The following is a 20612-nucleotide window of genomic DNA, read 5'->3' as shown; positions in this document are numbered from 1 at the left end:
TTATTTCTGTTGGTTGGACCCAAAGTCATTCTATTGCATTGCTGCTTTGTAAATGCCATTTTTAAGGGAGCCCTCACACTTGCCTGCATTAAAATCTTAATTAATTTATATATAGTATCATATTGTCATATATGGCTTGTAGTGAGCTGATCAGCGGTGCTAATGTGGGATCCTGAAATGCAATTTAGTAACAAACCAGAACAGGCTGGGTACACAGCCCCAAGGTGTTTTTCTTGCCTGTGTTGCTTGCAGCCACGCCTGCAGCGCGGGAGGCATGTGTGTGTGTGTTTGGTATGTGTGAGAAAATTCCTCTTTTTAGGGGAAGCCTGTTCTTGTTTAACTCCCAGGCATATTTATTGAGGAAGATTTTGCTTCTGGTGAGTGCCAGAGCAAGGACAAACAAGTGCCTGGCCAGGGTTTTGGTGCAGGGAGAGCTGAGGAAGCCTTTAATGTGTAACGTGTTCTGTCAGGTGTTAATAGTCCCTTTGTCTCACTGCAGTGCTGGGGCTTAATCTCACTGGGATATTTAGCTGCAGATAAAATTCCCTGGGCACAGGAGTTGCAGTTGGCCTGCTGGAGGTGTATTTGCAGGTGTCTGTCAGTGGTTTAGTCTCTCACAAGCTGTGGTTGCACCACACTGAGCTGGTGTGACCCAGCACTGAGCCTGATGGGTCAGGGTCCTGAGCTACCCAAAACTGGGGGTCTTTTTCTTTTCTCATTCTTTATTCTGTTGTGGTTTTTTTTTCTCTCTTGAGTGTTCCCCTGAGCAGTTACCAGGAGCTGCACTTCCTTTTATGCTATTTAAATCAGCAAATGTTACACATTATTGTAAGAACATTAAAAATATTTTAGAGCTAAATGCTTGATACACTGTGTTACAGAATCTGTGTATTCTCATGTCTGTGTTCCCTATTTTAATTGTAGGCACAGCTGTTTAAACATGGCAAGAGAGAAGACTGTTTACCATATGGTAAGTCTGTAATAGCCTGGGCTCAGTTATTCAAGGCATTGCAGTGGAAAAGGAAAGGGAAGATTAACCTGGTGACAAGTGGTACTGTGAGGAGGGAAATGCACAGGGCAGTGATAAAGCAGGGAACATGAGGGGAGCAAAAGCAGAAAGGACTGTGAGGGAGGAGCAGGTACCACTGGGAATGCTGTGTTGGAGCAGCACATCAGAGCATTTGACAGGTGATCACACTGGCCATTGCTGTAACACAGGAGCTGAACACAGAACATATCAACTGTTAGATGTGGAAAATACTTGTTTGAAATTCAGTTGAGCATAAACTGGTTTTGTACATATTACTACTGGAAGTTTTGCAGAGACTCTTCAAGTTTTAATATATGCACAGAATTTCAGAAAACCCAAGTTTTAAGAACCAGCTGTGTACAGGGCACAGCTGGAATCATGTTGGGATAAGAGAAGTCTTTTAGTGAAAAGAGATTATATACTGGGTGCAATTAGGGATGGACAGGAAGCCAAAAGGAGAAAAAGAGAGTATGGAGGTTTCTGAATAGTGTAGCTGCATTTTGGAATTGTGTTTGTCTTGGGCGGAATCTTGAAATAGGATCAGAACTGACTGCAGAGTGATCTTGAGCCTTATTGATAGCAATAAAGGGAGGCAGCAAAAGATGATGGCTAATTCCAAAACACTACAAAAGACCTCTCAGTTTTGTGAAGCTTATCCAAGTACCAGAAATGGGGTGTATGCTGTTCACAAGAACCAAGCACAGCTATAAACTCACTTTAGAGTGTTTGTGATTTCACTCATTGAATTATTTTGGCCCTGAGAGGAAGCTTATTAGTTCTGGTGCTGGAAAATTTCATTCTTCAAGTTCCTAAGGCTGAGATGCAGACACTTCCTTAGAAAATGCCTGAGAGATGGGTAATGATGGAGATAAGATAGTGAAAACAAACAGCATGGAATGACACAGGTGCAAATACTGGGAATGTCATTGCACAGGAATAGCAGAATCCACTGGGGAAACTGCCAGAGAAGCAGAAAAATAAACAGGCTGAGAAAATGACAGTGTAACAGAAAATGACAGAACTTAGAAAATACCACTGGATAACACAATAATCTTAATCAGTATGGAAGGAGCATATTGAGTTCACAGCATTAACCCTGCTGGTAAAATCAGAAGATTTGGCTCATGGCATAGAAGTAGTTATGAGTCTGGTAATAAGATAAAAATCAGGGGCATATAAATGAGTGAATTTACCCTAGAAAATCTAGGATGCTCACAGCTGAGAAGCAGATACTCAGATGGGAGCTGTTCAGAATAAGAAAATGTGAGAGACAAAAAATATCTAAGATTTTTAATTATAACAGATCTGAGGATGAAATAGGAAAAAAAAATAGGCAAATGTCAAAGCAAGATCCTGTTTGAAGTCAATTGTGACACAGAAGTTGAATTAAAAACAAACACTAGCCCTGCAGTAATTTACATGGGTCTGTAGATATTTTAGTGATTCAAGAGCTGGCAGGACTTGGAAGAGGCCTTTATTTATATATTCTTAATTTATTTTCTGTCTGTGAATGATGATGTTTCTGCAGCCTCTTCCTCCTAAACTATCAATCTCTTGGGCTTTTATAACTGCAAAAAATCCAGGTTACTGGAAGTAATAATAATATCACTGGCTTGTCTGTGGGGATTGTTTCATTTGTATTTTAGTACATCAAGATGCATCACCCGAATTTTTAAAGACTTGAGGAGATTTTTAAGTCATGTCTTACACTGTCTCAGACTTTGAAATAATTGCACTTTCTTTGATCTCTTTGTGTTTTGAAACCCCTGATATGAGACTGGGGAAGGAGGTTGCAGAGTTTTTGCTGCTGTGGTTCCATCTGTGCAGTGCTGTTGGAAGCACAGTGGCTCTTTCAGAGCCTGAGTCATTAGTCTCTATTAGCTAATGGTCAACTTCTGAAGAATTATTTTCACCCTAATGAAACTGCAAAAGGGCTTTTTTATTTGTAACAGCCATAGCTTCCTTGTGAAAATTTTGAATGCTGGAACTTTATCCTCATTAACCCAAGATTCTCCTTTCTCTGTGTTGTTTTACTTGCTGGACAAATAACTTTGTTACCTTTGATGTGCCCAAATGAGAGGTTTTGTGGCTGATTGTTTACACGTCCACAGTGTTTCTCATGTCCAAATGTTTCTGGACATCCATCATCATAAAAATTTCAGTGTCAGGATTTGGTGCTGCCTGAAAGTACTAAATGAGGAAAGGGAAAGCTTCCTCAGTGTGCAGGAAATTTTCTGAGTAAATGAACTACATTTTTAGCTCCTGATTCTGTTAGATAACTGAAAATTCTTAGACCCTATAAGACACTTGGATGTGTTGCTTCCAGTGAGAATCAGAGGCATAAACATGCTGAGGATGCAGATTATAATTTTCATAACCAAAAGTGATCCTTAAATCCATCTCCCCTGTTTGGGCACTGAAGGATATTCCCTCTTTTTGACAGTGTCATGTACTACAAAGTAGGGAATCAGGCATTTGTATTTCAGTAATGCCTTTAAAAATATAAACCTCCTAAAAAACGTGCAGAACTTCAAAATGTTCATACCAAGGTGTTTTGAAAAGCAGTTTTTCTGGTGTGTTTTTCTTTTACAGCTGCTACTGTTCTCGAGTGTCTTGATAACTGCAAGCTGTCAGAAAGCAATCAGATGGTTCTGCGCAAGCTGGGCATGAAACTGGTCCAGCGACTTGGACTGACATTTGTGAAACCAAAGGTGGCAAAGTGGAGGTCAGTTTAAAGCTGAAAAGTTAAAAGAAAAGGAAAATCAAAGAGCACAAAACTCACTACAAATACATAAATCTGTATATTTGCCTTCTGTCTCTCTTAACCTTCCCTAAAGAAAAAGAAATCCCTGTGGGAAGGAGCATATTCTTCATTTGCATTATTTGGGAAAAGGAGCATTCTTCCACTGTATTTAGTTTCCTGTATTTTTTTTTTCAATTTTGGTGCATAAGTGAGTGCTGGGAAAAGCCAAATCTGACTTTGCACATTGCACAAGCAGAAGCCTGTTCCTATATAATGCATAACTCACTGAATATGGGAAGACCTTTGTTCCTGAAGCTGATTTAGTACAATTTTGTAAGAGTGAACATAACTTTTTCCATTACCTGGTCCTACCCTGATTCGATAGAAAGTTCACAGGGGAAAAGTGGTTTGCAATCCTGCTCTGGTTTTGCATATTAGTCAGGTTTTGGTGTCTGGTTTTACGTATTGCCAGAGGGCAAACTCTTTTTTAGATTTCTCGCACTGATATTTTAAAATTGCAGGCTCCCTTGGTGACTATTTTTATTGTATTTATTTTACCAGCTTTTGAGAACATCCTTAGGCATAGAAAATTCTTTTTAGGTGGAGAATGTACCTTGCCCGGTGGCAAAAGTCAGTTTAGCATGTAAAGTCTATCTTTTGTAAGAATGCATCTACACCACGGGCTAAATATTCGAGTACAGCTTGGTCAGAAAGTACTAAGCTGGCTTTGAGATTTAAAAAGCAATTTTTAATAAGCTGATTTTATTAATTTTTTTTTTCAATTTTTTTTTTTTTAAGTTTTTGAAGAGACTTTTGGGGCATGGGAATTTTGTCTCTCTTTGTTGTTAGCAGTGGAAAATAGGTTATAGTGAAGCAGGAAAGGGAGGGATAATGAAAAGGAACTATTTGAATAGTCTGGCTCTTCTCACCTTGGAAAATAGACAACTGGGTCAGGAGCAAGGAGAATGGGATATTTCTCCCTTTCTGGAGAACTAGAGAGCTGTGCCCTGGGAGCTGTGGGAAGGTGGCAGCCAGGCTTTGTGCAGTGTGTCCCTGTTGCAGGAAGCTAAACCAGAGGAATCACTGAAGTGTGTTTGCTGTGCAGGTACCAGCGTGGCTGTCGCTCCCTGGCTGCCAACCTGCAGGCTCAGGGTGCTGCTGTGCAGAGCCAAAAGAAAGAAGTTGCTGCTGCTGAAGCTGATGATGATGAGGAGTATGACATTCCAGGAGAGATTGAAAACGTTGTAGGTGTGTTAAAGCTGGAGAGATATCATTGCAATGCTGCAAGTTAAACATATGTTGGAAAATGATCTGCTTGGGGCTGAAAAAGTAATGTGCTAAAAATCTGGGCTAGTGTGAACAGCTGGGAAGACTCTCAAACTTTGGTCTGTGCAGCTGATTGAAATAGATGGTATTTTATCAAATAGTTTGGATGTCAGCATCTCAGTCAGAAACTCAGTGCTGGAGCATTTATTGTGGAGTTGGCCATGGAGGTATAAACATACTGAAATATGTTTTACCAATTTTATTCAGTTATATAAAAGAGATGCCCTGAACCTTTCATAAATGGAAGGGTGAATTAAAATTTATAATGAAATACACAACAAAAAATATGTCACATGAAAGCTGAAGAATTATGCTTTAATTTTTAGACTGAAAGGAACAGCATTTGTTTCTTAATATGCAGTTGTACAGCATGTCCTCTGCTAGCTGGCTGGTGGATATTCTGTAAATAAATAGGCAAAAATTGCATCAGAAGACTTTTATAACTGAATAATCTAGTGAACCTCCACAAAAAGCAGCAAGACTTCAATTTTGAATCTTTTACAGCACTTAAAATTGCAATCTCTTTCCATATACAATTGTGACATATTTCTTGTTTTTTAATTTCAAGTCATACTTGTGGGACAAATAGAATAAATCTAGATATAAAGATTTTATGCAAAGAGGCAAATGAATTTTGAACATCTTAAGAATTTTTTTCTGTTGTTAAATAAGAATAATCTTATTTAAAAAATAAAATTATTTGCAGAACAATTGTTGGTTGGCCTGAAAGACAAAGACACCATCGTCAGGTGGTCTGCAGCCAAAGGGTGAGTGGTGACTGAGCTGTAAATAATATAGAAATACATTGTAATTCATGATTGATAATTTGGGTGGTTTGCCAGTATTTGCTGCAAATGGTTTTAGCACAGCCTGTGGTGGGAGGGTGCACAGACACATTTGTTTCTTTTTCTAATGACAAATTGGGTTGGTTTTCAGAGAGTTTCAGGTGGGTTTGGACGTAGGTGTTCTGGGTAAGACATGATTTGTAGGGTGCAAAGAATTATTTCTTCAGAATGCTTTTTTCTTCTTTTAAAATGCATTTCTGTGGGAGGTTCACTGCTGTATGGGTTTTTTTTAAGTTTGAGGTTGTTATTTAAGGGTATCAGTCTTAGGGCAGTGGGGTGGCATCTTGAAGTCAGGAAGATTGAAGTAACTCATTTTTTTCCTGAAATTTATCAATCCACTGTAGTACTAATGATCCATTGTATGCTTCTTTTTTCTTCTCCTTCTTCTCTAGAATTGGTAGAATAACTGGAAGACTTCCAAAAGAATTAGCAGATGATGTCATTGGGTCTCTGTTGGACTGTTTTAGGTAAAAATCTTACTTCACACACATCTAAAACATGTCTGCTTGTGGAACGGGGGACAGCAGTTAGGAACAAAGGTCTCTGTAAATTTTCTGTAAATAATCTGTAAAAATCTGTAAATCTTCTTGCTGTCCTTCTCCCAGATTTCAAAATCTTTGAAGGCACAGATGGGCTAAGGGTATTCAATAAAGAAATTATTTCTGATCCATCCTCTTGACCCCATACTGAGGTAAAGTGCAAGGGCTGAAGTTGAGCGTAGGAAAGATTAAAAAATGCTCTTTAACTTGCTACTTCAGAGATTGCTGGTGTGCTCAGGACTCATGTCTTGAGTTCAGTGTCCATCCTTATAAACCCAGTAGAACTGGAAATGTTCTGGGGTTCACCAGGGGTGAGAAACAATCTCTGTGTGAGGGGAGGCTGGAGCATGTAGGGAGAGTGAAGAATAAATAGGATATAACAGAGATTTGTGCACTTGGGAATGGTGTGGATGTGGTTGCCCTCTGGGTTTTGTGTTACTAGAAGCAAACTCAAGCATCAGGTGGCAGGTTTAGAATAAAGACAGAGTGGTGTTTTTCACACAGTTAAACTGCAAAAACTTCTTGCCATAGGACCTTGTGAATACTGAGAATATTTGCCTGAACAAGAAGTGTGCTTCTTATCTGCAAACTTTCCATGATGTGCCAGAGTTGGGCAGTGTTGGAGGGTGTTGCAGTGTGCTGGTTCTTACACTGTGGCTAAGGGATCTGCTGTTGGCTGTGCCAGAGAGGATTTGGGGAAACTCCAATTGAGGACAGGGCTGTGGGATGTTCTTTTGGTGCACTTTAGCATTGGATGTCACGGCTTTGCATTCATGTAGAGCATGTAAAGGACAAAGTCATTAAACAAGTGTCATGTGCTTTTTGTTTAATACCACATTGCTCATCATGCCTGCATTGAGTACCTGAAATCTAAATGAGTGGTTTAGAGCAAGCCTGTAACAAAAAGAGTTTCTTTATTGGCAAGAAATGCCGCTCATGGGCACTTTGTCACTCACATGTCCCTAGTTTTAAAAAGTATTTTCACACTGGTTGTGAGTACAAGTAAAGGATGCCAGCTCAAACATGAGAAAAAAGAAGGTATAAAGTCTGAAAGACTTGCAAGGAAAGTATCCACTTAGATGATCCCTCCACTGTGTTGCTGTGATTAATTTAAGAGTTGCTGCTGATCTCAATTATCCCGGAGCTTCAAAGACCTGTGCTCACTGTGTTTTCTTTCCTTGTTTTTCAAGTCATGGGGATGAGTAATTCAGCTAGTAATTGAGTGACCTGCTTTCTTCAGAAACACCTGGGAACAAATGTAGGCAAGGACAGAGAGAATCTCTGTTGGATTCTTTGCACTAAACATCTAGTGACCAAAATAGGAATAAACCAGTTGCTCATCAGAGGCACTTGGTTATCCCTCTTGGGATAAGAAGAAAGGATTTGTTATATGTGGACATATCAAAAGACAAGAATCAGGGAAGCTGATTTTTCACAGTGTAGTGAGATTGTCAGCACAGTTCCACTGGGGCATGAGCCTTGTGTTGTTCGACATACACATAAAGAATCCTGGAATAAAGGGGAATGAGAGGCTGAGGAAACCAGCTGATATTTAAAATTGATTTAATGTAGTGAAAGCTAAAAGTGACAGAAAGAAAAGTGTTACAGGAGCCCAAGTGAAGTACTACAACAGTAAATGTCATATAAAATATGATGTCTAATGCATGCAAACTGATGTACTTGGGGCAAAATGCTGCTCACTGTCAAAGCCCTGGAAGCCATGATCTGTCAGAGTGTGTCAGGGGAGTGCTCAGCAGCTGGCAGGGAAAACAAGGCAAATGAAATGTTGGAAATTATTGGGAAAGGAAGAGATAAAACTAAATCACTGAAAAGTGGTTTAACTGAGGGGAAGGAAAAGTGGAGGGATGTGATTTGCTGTGTCTCCACTGTAAACAGGCAGCAGGAGGGAGAGCAGGAGGCTGTTTACCATTCACTCTCCCTGGTGCTGGAGCAGGGAAGCAGCAGGAAATGCATTTCCACACAATTATAATTAACCAGTGGAAGTCATTGCCACGGGATGTTATGGCAGCCAAAAGTGTAAAGGGAGTTCAAAAAGGGATTATACAAATTAATGGAAGAGTCCCTTCAGAGGTTATTAAATAATGAATCTGGCTCCAGCCTCTGGTTGAGCTGTCTGTGCTGCTGATTGCCAGAGCCAGGAGGGCAAGAAGGGGATGGTCCTTGTGCTTGTCTTTGGCTGAGCACCTTCTCAGGCCATGGCAGAGATGGTGTTGGGAGAGGTGGCTGTCCAGCATTTTATTCTCAGATTCCTACTCCTAGTGTAGTACAGAATGAATTCTGTTCAGATTTAATCCTGCAGCATGTCACCTTTCCTCTTTTCACTCCATTATCTGCCAGCCCACTAAAAACCATTTACCATTTGGGGATTTTTTTGCTGTTTTCACTGCAAGTTCCTCTGGTTCATGTTTTCCAAATTTGCTTACTTCATAAGCTCTTGTAATGGGTTTGCTGGGAATTGCCATTTGAACCTCTTTTGCAGGCTAAGGGCTGCATTTGGCACTAAACTCATTAGTTATTTTGGCTATGTTCTGTAAATCTGCATCTTTTGCCCATGTACTAGGAAGTTATTTTCCTTTTCTATATGAGTTTCAGGTATTGAATCTTCTGTATTGAGTTCCATTTATAGTCAGAAATGAGTTTTTTGCTTATTTAATAATATTTATAGCCATTTTTATGTTGCATAAATGAGAAGGAAAACATGTTCAACTCGTCATTCTTCTCTTTTACAAGTCCAGTGGCATCAATAACGCAATAAGAGCATGCTGGTTTGGATTAGGGGACTTTTAAAATGCTAGGAATTCATCATAAGAAATGAAATCCTGAGAGGGAGGTCCAGTTTTAACAGAAAGTTAAAGTTTTAACCAAACTTTTTGTTCTGCCATTAGTTTCCAGGAGACAGACAACGCGTGGCACGGGGGGTGCCTGGCCCTGGCCGAGCTGGGCAGGAGAGGATTGCTGCTCCCTTCCCGAATTTCAGATGGTGAGTTGTCCTTGTTGAATGGAAGTTCATTAAATAATTTATATTATTAGGCACCAAGTGTGTGGCAGTAGGCTGGGATTTGCTGATGTGTGTGTGCTGGGTGATGACTGAAGTACTGAGTTCTGCAGTAAAACATTCGCCCATGGGGATATTTAAGTACTTCTGTCTAAAGCACTGGCTTGGGTGTGCCTTTTTTTATACTTAATAAATATTTCTTTCCAAAATGGAATTAATTTCTTGGGGTTTTCTTCTTTCTTCTTCCCTCCCATGTTTCTTTGTACAGTTGTATAAAACAATTCTGCATGTCTCCATATTGTGTCAGTGTCATTATTTAAGCCGAATATATTAAATAATTGATGACTAACTTGCACTTTAAAGCCAGTAGCTTCTGCTGTTTGTTTATGGTTAAATTTCAAAGGCCAGTTTCATGTAATTTATACATGAACTGTTTATATTGTAAATGGGTTTTTGAAATAGCAGAATGGAAAGAAAGAGAACAGGGCAGAGGAATTGTTTCTTTGTGTGTTCTTTAGTTATCAACATACACTGAATTACAGAAATATTAATGTAATTTTGGTCAGTGCCATACACAGTGGGAGTGACAAAAGCACAGTGTAGCAGTTGACATCCTCCCTTGGGTGCTCTTACAGCAGTGTCTTGTTCTAGATGGTTCTTTGGATCCCATCTGGTGCTGAACAGAGAAGTTGAACACTAAATTTAAAAGATGTTTCAAAGCTGGTGTTTCATGCTAGTAAGTCAGGGTGCTAAATCTTTTCTAGTTTGAAGATGAGCTGTAAAATGTGGCATTTAATACAGTTTATTACTCTGTCTCCATGGAAAGAGTTCCTGTCCATTATAGCATGTGCTGCATGTGAGAAGGTTTGTGCAGTGAGCCTTCAGTTGGTTTCCATTTTTTCACTACTTTTACCCTTGCATGATGAAAGTGAAACAGTTAAAAACCTTCCAGTTTATAGCTGGGGAATCATGAAAGGGAAATCCTCCCAAGGTAAATCAGTTCTGACAAAACCAAAATTGTGCACCTCAGTCAGGGAATCTGGATAACCTCATGTCATGGATTTTTATTTTATTTGAGGAAGGCAGATCAGGTAGACTTCACCACTGGAGCTGGCTTTTATAAATAATGTTTGTATGGAGATGGGGGAGAATAAATACTTATATTCTATGGAAGAAACACTAGAAGGTTTTCCTTTGTTCACTTGAAAGAAATTCAAATTACCAAGTAAAGAGATACATACACAAGATTTTTTTTAAATTGTGGATAATAGTAGCTGAAGCTTTCTGCTTTCAGAGATGAGAGAGGCAGATAGCTTAAGGTAGTGTGGAGAGTGGCAATGGTGACACATGACTCTGTAATTTCATGTTTGGAAATTAGGGATTTAGCAGCATCTGACCCTAAGATTGAAGCTTTAATCTTGGACTGGAAAGCAGCTCTTTGTTCCATCACGTGCTGATGTACTGCTCAGTCCCTCACACTGACTGCCCTGCTGTTGTCATTTCAGTTAATTGGGCTTTTTCTGTCACTGCATTGCCTTTTTTAAACTTGCATTGATATTCTTGCCTTTTGATACTGTGAGAAAAGCTTTTCTCTATGAAAGATTAAAGACCAATGTTATCTCTTTTTTTTCTTACCTCAAAAGCTAAAGTTCTGTCATTTACTGTGTAATTACCAAACTTGTTACAATGCTCTGGGTTGTTGGCTCAAAGCAGCGCGGCAGAAAACACAAGTTTTAAAAATTCTGGGAATTGTGCATTGTGTTGAATGCAGCTCCACTACCTTAAGTAGGTTTACACCTATTAGTGATGTTCAGGCAGGTGAGTTACTCACCTGAGTAATCAATGAGAAATGTGTACCTGTGGTTTTATGGGAATAATGCTTGTTCTGGGTTTGTCTCCTTACTGTGTAAATTTACACAGGGATCAGCCTTATTTTAGTTGAACTTTTGTAGCAGTTTGGACAAGCTGGACAGCAGCTTTAAGGCAGAGAGAATTCTGAGCTTCATTTTTTAGAATTAATGTATGGATGAATTAATCCACGTAATGAATTTCCATCACTGAAGAAAGCTCCTTGTTTTTTGAATTGATTGGGATTGGTTTGGTCCCAAAATTCTGCTTGCCAGTTGAAAATTTAGCTAGTAATTTCTTGTTAACTGTTCTTCAATATAGGTAGTGTAGTAAATGTGTTTGTGTTCAGTAATGACTTCCCATATATTTTAAGTACAGACCACAAGATTTATTTGAAAAATTGCCAGTTTATATACACAGATATAGAAGTAGGAAATAGATTATAGCTGTAGAAGGACACAGAAACTGATAGTAAGTGATACACATGTCCTGAAACAAGACCTTCACCAGGAGAGTTTGCCTCAGATGAAATAAATTATATAAATAACATTTTAGGCCTGGAGTTTGAAGGCTGCCCCAGTGTCTGTCTAACCTCAGCAAAGCAGGCACCTGGATTGCTTAGTTCTTCATATTTTCAGTGCTGTTTTCATAGTGATTTACTTAAAGTTGAACATAAACTGCATTGATTAAACCTGTGCAGGCTTTCTTTGGTTTGACTTGAATCTTGTTCTGAGTCAGTGTGAGAAGAGGTCGCTTACACAGGGTTTGAGGCAGTTTATTTAAAGTGGCATCTGCCTCTGAGTAACTGAATTTGGTCTGTTCTGTCTTAGGGCAGAATGGCAAAGTGCATCCATACACAGAGCAGTTTTTACAGTACATTCTAAAAAGCCAGTTTTAATCTTAAGCTTGTTTAAACTACTGCACAGTGACATAAGAAGGTTTTCAAAGGGAAGAAAAAGACCAAAAAACCCCCATTAGCTGAAGTTAAGGCTGGAAAAAGACTATGACAATTATGTTATTGAGCAATATTGTTTCTAGAGCTTAAACATCTTTCAAGAAAATAAGTTGTAAAAGTTATTTTACATCATACAATTGCAAAAACCCCTTGAAGATTCATCTGATTTACTTTGGCTTTAGTAATGAATGCAAAAATTCACTCATCAAAACCTGAGCTTGTACAAGACAAAGTTCAATTCCTTAAAAATATTAATATAAAATTATGAACATTATTTACAATGGAGAGATTGATGAGTATTTTGTCACGGGCCAAGCCCAACGAGTGAGGGTTTGTAGAAAATTTCACGGTGATGCTGGTAACCAGAAACTCACTGGAAGGAGGAGGATTAGGACACTCTTGTTCTCTTCCTTAAAGTGAAGACTCTGCTGCAGTCATTGGGCCTGACCCTCTTAGCACCTTGCTGGGATTTTGCAGATTCTTTTTGATTTGTCCTTTTTTGCGCTTTCCCCTTGGGATTGCAGGGCGTATCCTGGCTGTCGGGGGCGGCCCGGGCGGGCTCCGCGGGCGCGCCGTGCCCGTCCTGCGCGCCGTGCCCGTCTCCGTCCAGCCGCGCCGTGCTGGGGCTGTAGGCAGCCAGCTGGCACAGAGCCACGGCTGCCGTCTGCTTCTGCTCATCACAGCTCTCCATGAGCCCCAAGTCCGGCGTGTCGCCGCGCTGTGCCGCCGAGGCTTTGTTCCCGGCACCGCTGCTGGGGTTCTTGGGCTCCGCTGCAGAGCTCTCCTTGGCGCTGTTTGGAGAGGCAGCAGTGCTGCTCTCGTGGCATGGGCTGTGGAAGGACGTTTTCAGGCTGGCTGTGTTACAGGAATCCTTCACCGAGAGGTTCAGGGGCATGTCCTGCATTTCCAGGAAGCTCTGCCTGTCTGTTTTGGATGGGGTTTTGTACATGTGCTCGTGAGCAGGTCCTGTGCTTGTGTCAGCTTTTTTTGAAAGATTGAGGGGAGCTATCCCTGTGTCTTCTTCTGCGTTGGACAATGAGCCCGTGTTGTTCTGGCTGTCAGTCTGTGTGTGTGAGTCTTCATCAGTGACATTGATGCTGAAAAAAAAGGAGAAAAGACAATTCACTATCAGTTGCTCTTCTAAACTGGGGCTGAGGAAGTGGGCAGGAAGAGGAAAAAAATCTAGACTTCTAGGCTAGAAGTCCGAGAATTGTTTCTCCTTTAAATCCCCCAAGTTCCTTTCACCATACTCATCACTGTAATAGAAGTAATTCCCTGAAGTACTGAAACACATTGGAAGTACACAAACGTAGTGGAAATTCCTGCTACATTTAAGGAGAATGAATGGTTTGCTCACTATAGCACCTGTGTACTTTGCACAGTTAGTACAGAACATATTAATTCACTGCTGTAAATCTAAATATCCCTAACAGGTATTGAATTAAATGTGCCCAATCTGTCTTTGTGTGTCCCTGTCAAACCTAATGAGAATTTGCACAGTGCTACTTTACCTGCTGGGTGAATCCCCTCTCTCCTGCTGTGCCTGCACACCTTGAAGGGAAGGCTGTTGGTCAGTGCTTTTTCTCACAGGTCTGAAGGCTGTGAAGTTTTCTTCTGATTGGTCATACTTGCCCAGGGATGTGGATGATGACTTGTTGGAGAGGTCAAACAAACCCTCACACGTGTGGCTTGTCTGGGTGAAGTTGGTGGGGCTGGGTCTGCCGGGGGAGCCTGTTGCCGCGCTGCCCGCGAGAGGGCTCATTTTGGCATTCTCTCTTTCATTTTGGTCATCCTTAGGGTTACCTTTGGCATGCAATAACGTCATTTCTTTTTCATACTCTGCTTGTTTTTTATGTGAACTTAGAGGGTATTGTTGGGAAGGGCTTAAAGAAGCTGGGTACAGCAAGGTAGTTTCTTCCATCAGATGAGAGCTTTGATCCCTGTTAATACCAGCTACGTGTGAAAATCTGTAAAATGGAGGATCTGTTGGCCTACAAAATCCATATGGTATCGGTGGAGTGGAGTGGTATTGTTGGAACAATCGATAGTGTTCATATGCTGATGGATTTAGGGGTTTTGGAAGTGGCCCTGGGTGGGGAAGGAAGTGTCTTTGATCTTGTGTTCCATAGACAGAGAGAGCAGAGCTTTCACACTCTGAGTTCCCTGGGAGCAGGTAAGGTGTGTAGATAGCAAGCCTGTGCTCATAGAAATGGGGTGAGTACTCAGGAATCATTGGTTGCATGTAGGGCGAAATGGAACCAAAGCCTTTTGTGGGAGCAACTTTGTGTGGAAATTCTGGGAGGAAAGAGCCTGCCTTCCACGGGTGAGCTGGTGCATGAAACGCAGACTTGGTGTGAAAAGGAGAACTTTTGTTAGAGAGGGAGAGGATTTCGGATGGCTCGGTGATTTCTGGGCCTTTGCTGTCTCGGTGTTCTCCGACAGGAACGAAGGCTGAGGGCCTCACCATGCCCTCCATCAGGGGCTGCACGCTGATGGCACCTTCTGCTGCAGAGCTGGCAGGGCTTAATTCCTTGGGAATCGCAGGTTTTTGTCCTTGAATTGCTGCGTTTGTTGCCTGGTTTTGTAACTCAACGTTTTCCTTGGCATCTTCTTTTGTAAAAGGATATTGAGGCTTTGAGTCAAGGCTTGACAGTCCGTTTGTGACAGATTTAGAAGAAGTTGGTTTGATGGAAGATTCGAGCTGATTGATCTGTTTGGGCTCCAGGGAGCTGCTCTTTGGACACTTGATGACACGATCCTGCTCTGACACCAGAGTGATGGAGTTTTTGCAGAGGCCATACTTCATGTGGTTAAAGAGATGGGATTTCTCATTGCAGGTGAAGGGGCACTGGAAGCACTTGTACTTGAACGGCTTTCCTGGTGGTCTTGGGATGTAATGAGGCTTCTTGGGTTTACGTTCTTTGAGGAGACTCATTTTTTTTTCTGCTTTAAACAATTAAATGTAATGGTTCTTTATAAAAACTTTCTTGTGGTTGGCTTCCCTCAGCTTTAGCCTCGTGATGTTTCCGGTTTTTCAGGTTTCTAGAATCCTTCTTCCCAGGTGAGGAGAAGCAGGCAGCTCCTATGGTGTCTCAGGGAAGAGGGTGCCGGAAAACAAGGCTGTTGCCACTGGCAGTGCAGGAACTGAAACACAAAGTTTAAAATGAGCTGGAGTGGAACATTGAAACAAAACACAAAGCAGTGCCTTCTCTTAAGAGCATTCCCCCTCATACAATAAGTTGCGTTGTTTGGGTTTTTTAACACAGAGTAAAAAGCTGGATGTCAGACCCGAGTTAGATGGGCATTGACCTTTGGCATCCTCCCGCACCCAAACCCCATCACACAATTGGCCTAATTTCCAGCAGCAGCACTTGTCACCTGCCTGAGCTGCCAGCTCAGGGGAGCTCTCTTTGAAAGCTGGAGGAACATTCATTCAGAAGATGAAAGTAGAAATCCAGGCGGAGCTGTTGAGAGAGGAGCAGAGTGGGTGGGATGGGAAGAGGCAGGTCCTGGCAGGGGCTGGATGTGGGGTGAGCCTGTCGGGCCGGTCCGGAGAGCGAGGAGGGAATTTCCTGCTGTGGTGACACAGGGGTGGGGTGGCCAGGTCGCTCTTGGGCGGCTGACTGGGCTCTTTCTGAGACTGACCAACCCCTCTCTCCACTGCTGTGGCGTTTCCCAACAGCCCAGTCTCAATGGATACCTCAAAAGTGCCCAATCTCTCGAAGGATAAAACCACACCGATTTTCTTCCTCTTCCTAATTCAATTAAGAGAAATGAGCGCTGCAGTGTCTGACTAATGGAATCCTGTGCCTGATAAACACGTCTCCCATCCTCCTGCTGATTGCACATAGTTAACAGGGCACCCCAGTGTATTAACTCGGGGGAAAAAGTGTCTGACAGTGATTGATTTATAGGGGGAGGATCTGTGTGCCTTTCTTTGGAAAAAACGAAGGTTGTGGATACTTTATCCAGCCCAGTGATTTGCTGGGTAGATAAGTCGGGAGGGCTTGTACCGGCTTGTTCCATTATGTTCACTGATTCTGAAGGCGTGAGAAACTCTCAGAGTCAAGTTCTCATGATTTTATAGGATGTGTTATGGCAGAGATCTAAAAACTGATGATTTCATCATGAACTACAAGCATCATTATCAAAATGATGACTGTTGCAAAACCACGTACTGTATCTATTGTGTTACCCGAAACTACAGGAATACTAATTGGAGGGGTGACGAGATAGCTCCATTTTTTTTTTTAAAAAAAGATTTTTACATAGAAGTTTGAATTAGTAGTATTAAAATACTAAGTTCATGAAAAGAATTGCTGGTAATTATGTGCTGTGAGATTTTTAGTTCAAGTAGAGATGTTTTGCATTTCTTAAATCAGAGATTATTTAACAGAAAATGACAGGCAACACATGATGAAAACTGAAGGGAAAGCTACAGAATTGCTGCTTGGCTCATCAGGTATAGTAATTCTAGCAAATTGTATTAAATGTTTCTGATGTCATAGAAGTGTTAACTTTGTTAAAATACTTTGTGTGAAGGCGCCTTAAAAATGCAAAGCTGCTCTGCAAGTAGAAAAAAATAATCAAGCTTTTTCCTAAAATTAACAAATGATTAAATGTGCTTCAGATTAATGAAAAAGGAATTTGTAGAGAAGCAACTTTTTGTTTTTCAGGTTTTAATGAGGTTGTTTGAGTTGGTACTGATATAAGAGCAACAAGGAAAAATGCATCAGATGTTAAAGTCTCATCATTGGAATATGGTTGAAATGGTAGACCAATTTAAAAAAATCATATATGGTATTTTAAAATATTTTAGATAACAATAGCTAGAAATAATTTGAAATATTAAAAATAATATTTTTACATTAAAAAATAAGTAAATTAAATTTTGAGACAGGAGGAGAGGTCAAGATAGGGAACTGGGCTTTTTCTTCTGCCTTAAGTGAGCTTGTTGCACTTATTTTAACTAGGTTGTAACATAACTAACATGGAAAGTTTGTACCTGTTATTCTTTATATCTCCTTGGAAGTGCTTGTACTAATTATTCTTGAAAAAAAGATATTGTTGTCAAAACCCCATTGCTTTCTTAGGTGAAGCATTTATGATAAGGTCCGAATCTGCATTCAGGTGCAGCATTTATAATAAAGGCATGGTAATTAGATTTCCTTGTTCTTCCAGCTTTCCTTTGCTTCATAATGAAAATTCCTGTGTGTCCTGTCCTCCCCCCTCTGACTTTGTACTTGGTATTTAACTTTGATTCAAGTTATTCCTGTTGGACAGAGTATTAACTATCATTTCTTAACAAGATAAAATGCGTTGTTGCAGTTTTAATGTTAGAAATTTCAAGCCTTGGAGCTCCTCTGCTGTGGGTACAGCAAGAGAACATTCCAACAGCTTTTTATTTCTTTCTGTTTAATTTGTTTTGATGGCTCCAGAACCTGCTGCTCTGACTTGTGAGATGCAGAGAGCAGCTCATTTTAAAGGGTGTTTACCTTTCCTAAACTTAGGTCAGTGCCAGCCTGGTGAATGTTTTCTTTCTCGCTTTTACTATTTAAACCTTTTTTTTTCTCATGGTTTAAAAATGCTAGTAATAAAATATTAAATAGGATAATTCCTCCTCTGGTCTCTTAAGGCACAAGAGTATCTGGCATGGGACATATTTTATTATTAAAAAACATTAAAATTATTTGATCACACAGTCAGAAAGGATATAATGGTTTAAAATAGGTGTAACCAATTAAAACTCTCCCTATATAAATATTGTTACTTACAGCTGTACAATGTATGTTTTGTGCTGCTAAAATTAGAATTTAATATTGGAAAGAAAGTATCAAAATAAGTAGTTGCTTTTCCCTTTAAATTCGATACCATCACTTGTGATACCCTTTAAAAAAGGGGGAAAAAAATCTTTAGTAGCCGGATAATTTTTACATAACTTTGTTTTTTTAGATTGAGAATTTATTTCCTGTAGACCTGATTGTAGAAATGCAGATGGTTATATATTGCTATAATTTTCCAGTTTTGAAATGCAGTAGTATTATTTATTTATATTTTTATTGAAAACAGGTTCTTCAGATAATCTTGATTAAACTTGAGGTTATCTTAGTTGTTTGTTTTTGTCACTAGTAACCTCCTCATGGCTTTCGAACCTGTCGCCCTTTCCAGCCTGAGTCTGACTGCTCCAAGTTTCCTTCCTTCTATTTTTAAAAGCAGGTTGTTGCTCCCTCCTCTCCTTTAACCTGTTGGCAGGTTCAGAAAACAGGAATGTAGCCGAACATTTTGTGTAAATATATAAACAAAAAATGTCCGTGGGGATAAGTGTATACACACATATGCACATGTGTATTCATACACACACATAGATATGTGCATATATATCTGCCCAGGCTGTTTTTTTAGAGTTTTAAGTAGTTTAAATTGTTTAAGATGCCCAGCTGATCAAAGAGGAAATTTCAGAATGTCTTTTATTACAAGCAGGGACAGTAATTACATTTCTTTTTAGGACACTGCTTCAGCAAAGTACGTAACAGCTGCTCATGCCCACCCCATTATTATTGCAGGCTCCTTCTGGTGATGTGGATCTCTCTGACCAGGAGGACTCACTGGGGTGGAACATTTTGAAGGACATGCTATAATTAAAATATTGTGATGTGGCATTATTGCATAACCCAAGGACATGCCATTGTCACCTACCCAGGGTGTTGCAAGAACAAGATTTGTGAGTTTTATTCTAGCTGAGATTTTTTCAGCGATTAACCACCCCTCCCTTCTAAACTTCCAGGTCCTTCAAACTGAAAGATAAATTTTAACACAACTGTTTGTTAATGAGGAGGAAACAGGGGTGAGAGGAGTGGGCTGGGAGGGCAGTGTGTGTGTGTGTGAGGTCCAGACCCACGGGCACTGCTGTGTGTGTCTGTGTGCGTCCGAGTGTGCGAGAGCAAGCTCAGAAACGCAGATTAAATGACTCGCTTAGGCAGCGTGGATAAGAAATAAAAATCTTTCTACACACCAAGTTAATAAATCAATGTCTTACTACACTTTTAATTGACTAGAAAATAGAAAATGATCTGATTTTCTGCTAAATTTTCAGAAGCTGGAAAAATTAATAAATCAAAACCGGAGCACATTATTTTCGTACAAGCTTTTCAGATGAACCCGACATGACTCAAGGAAGCAGAGCTGGCAGAGCAAACACAGCAAATTTAAGCAATACAGTTTTTTGTCATACTTCAATAGATTAACTCCCTGAATTAAAAAAAAAAAAAAAAAAAGGTGGTGAAAACCCTTTGCACCAACAAGAGTTAGTTATTGTAAAAACTTGCAAGAGTCAGGTTTTCTCTCAGACTGAAATATTCCCCTCTCCTGTTGAAACTTTCTGCTGAAAGCTGAGAGTGGTGCCGTGAATGCACCTGCTGGAGTAACCCTGGCTGCTGGGACAGCTGGGAACTGAGCACCTGAGATTTTCTCCTTAATATGAGCAGGTTTTATTGAAAGAAATGTTCTAAAGCAATGTACTCACCGGGCACTGGGGTGTCCGAGAGCTGCCGGGCGGGCGCTGAGCTGGAGCTGTCACTGCTGGGAGAGCAGTACCTGTTCTCTGCCTGAGCCCTGAGTGAAACTGCAGGAGGCTGTTCCAGGGGAGGGACCTGAGCGTGTAGGAGTAGGAGTTGAGCCCTCGGGGTGTAGAGATGCACCTGATATTACTCCAGCCTGCAGCTACGATTCATTTGTTTGCGTCCACCGCTCTCATTGAGCATTACCTCAGCATCTGGGCTATCGGAGAGAGCTCCCTCGCTCCGTGCCCTCCAACAACCAAGTTTTGCTCTCAGCTCTGGTGGCTGTTCCTCTGGCAGGCAGTTTGCAGTGTGGGGTCAGAAATGGCTTAGTTAACACTGAGGATATTGAAATTTTGTACAAGTGACTCGTGGGCAACAGAGCTGACTGTATGCAGGGGGGAGCAAAGCTTAAAAAATAATTTTGCTCATTTATTAGAGACTGACTTTTTTATTGAATGCCTTTGTAGCTTTAATATTCTTGCTCTTTTTCCTCCCCCTCTTAGTTTTTATTTAAATTTTTGTCCTTCATGAGTCTCCTTTCTGAAGGCGGGACTGAACTAACTCCAAGCTTGCTTGCCACAGGAACCTGCCAAAGCTTGTCTATAATCGACAGCCAAATGTACAGGTCCTGGAGAGTGAAAGGAGTCACTGCAGGAAGGATTGATTGTCATGGCTGTGTGTTTGCTCAGGACCTGTGAAATCCAACAGTGAAATGGGAAAGTCAGCTGCTCACCCAGTGATAAGTGTTGGG

The 20612-nt window shown here is 40.7% G+C and overlaps 2 protein-coding genes across 2 annotated transcripts in view; one reads left to right on the top strand and one right to left on the bottom strand.

Moving 5' to 3' along the window:
• The window catches only part of TBCD (tubulin folding cofactor D), a 114506-nt gene that overhangs the window by 16293 nt on the left and 77601 nt on the right, over positions 1-20612 (top strand). Inside the window, exons 8-13 of the mRNA XM_033076432.2 lie at positions 925-970; positions 3623-3755; positions 4879-5021; positions 5806-5866; positions 6337-6411; positions 9390-9484. Coding sequence (XP_032932323.1) covers positions 925-970; positions 3623-3755; positions 4879-5021; positions 5806-5866; positions 6337-6411; positions 9390-9484 — 553 coding nt within the window. The remainder of the gene's footprint in view (positions 1-924; positions 971-3622; positions 3756-4878; positions 5022-5805; positions 5867-6336; positions 6412-9389; positions 9485-20612) is intronic.
• Positions 12691-19876, bottom strand: ZNF750 (zinc finger protein 750). The gene is made up of 3 exons (XM_033076434.1): positions 19825-19876; positions 13814-15446; positions 12691-13399 (listed from the first exon to the last, which is right to left on the bottom strand). Exons 2-3 carry the CDS (start codon positions 15235-15237, stop codon positions 12691-12693), a joined length of 2133 nt encoding a protein of 710 aa, XP_032932325.1. The 5' UTR covers positions 15238-15446; positions 19825-19876.

The sequence above is a fragment of the Catharus ustulatus genome, chromosome 20, assembly GCF_009819885.2.
Source record: "Catharus ustulatus isolate bCatUst1 chromosome 20, bCatUst1.pri.v2, whole genome shotgun sequence".
In the NCBI taxonomy this organism is placed as follows: domain Eukaryota; kingdom Metazoa; phylum Chordata; class Aves; order Passeriformes; family Turdidae; genus Catharus; species Catharus ustulatus.
Note: the sequence above shows the minus strand (reverse complement) of the source record. Positions and strands in the feature narration are given on the sequence as shown.

What these genes read in the sequence shown, in the direction of transcription:
- ZNF750 (XM_033076434.1), bottom strand. Translation starts at nt 15,237, where the DNA reads ATGAGTCTCCTCAAAGAACGTAAACCCAAGAAGCCTCATTACATCCCA. An exon ending in AGAGGGGATTCACCCAGCAG is followed by an intron (nt 13,400 to 13,813) that starts GTAAAGTAGCAC and finishes CTTTTTTTTCAG; the next exon opens with CATCAATGTCACTGATGAAG.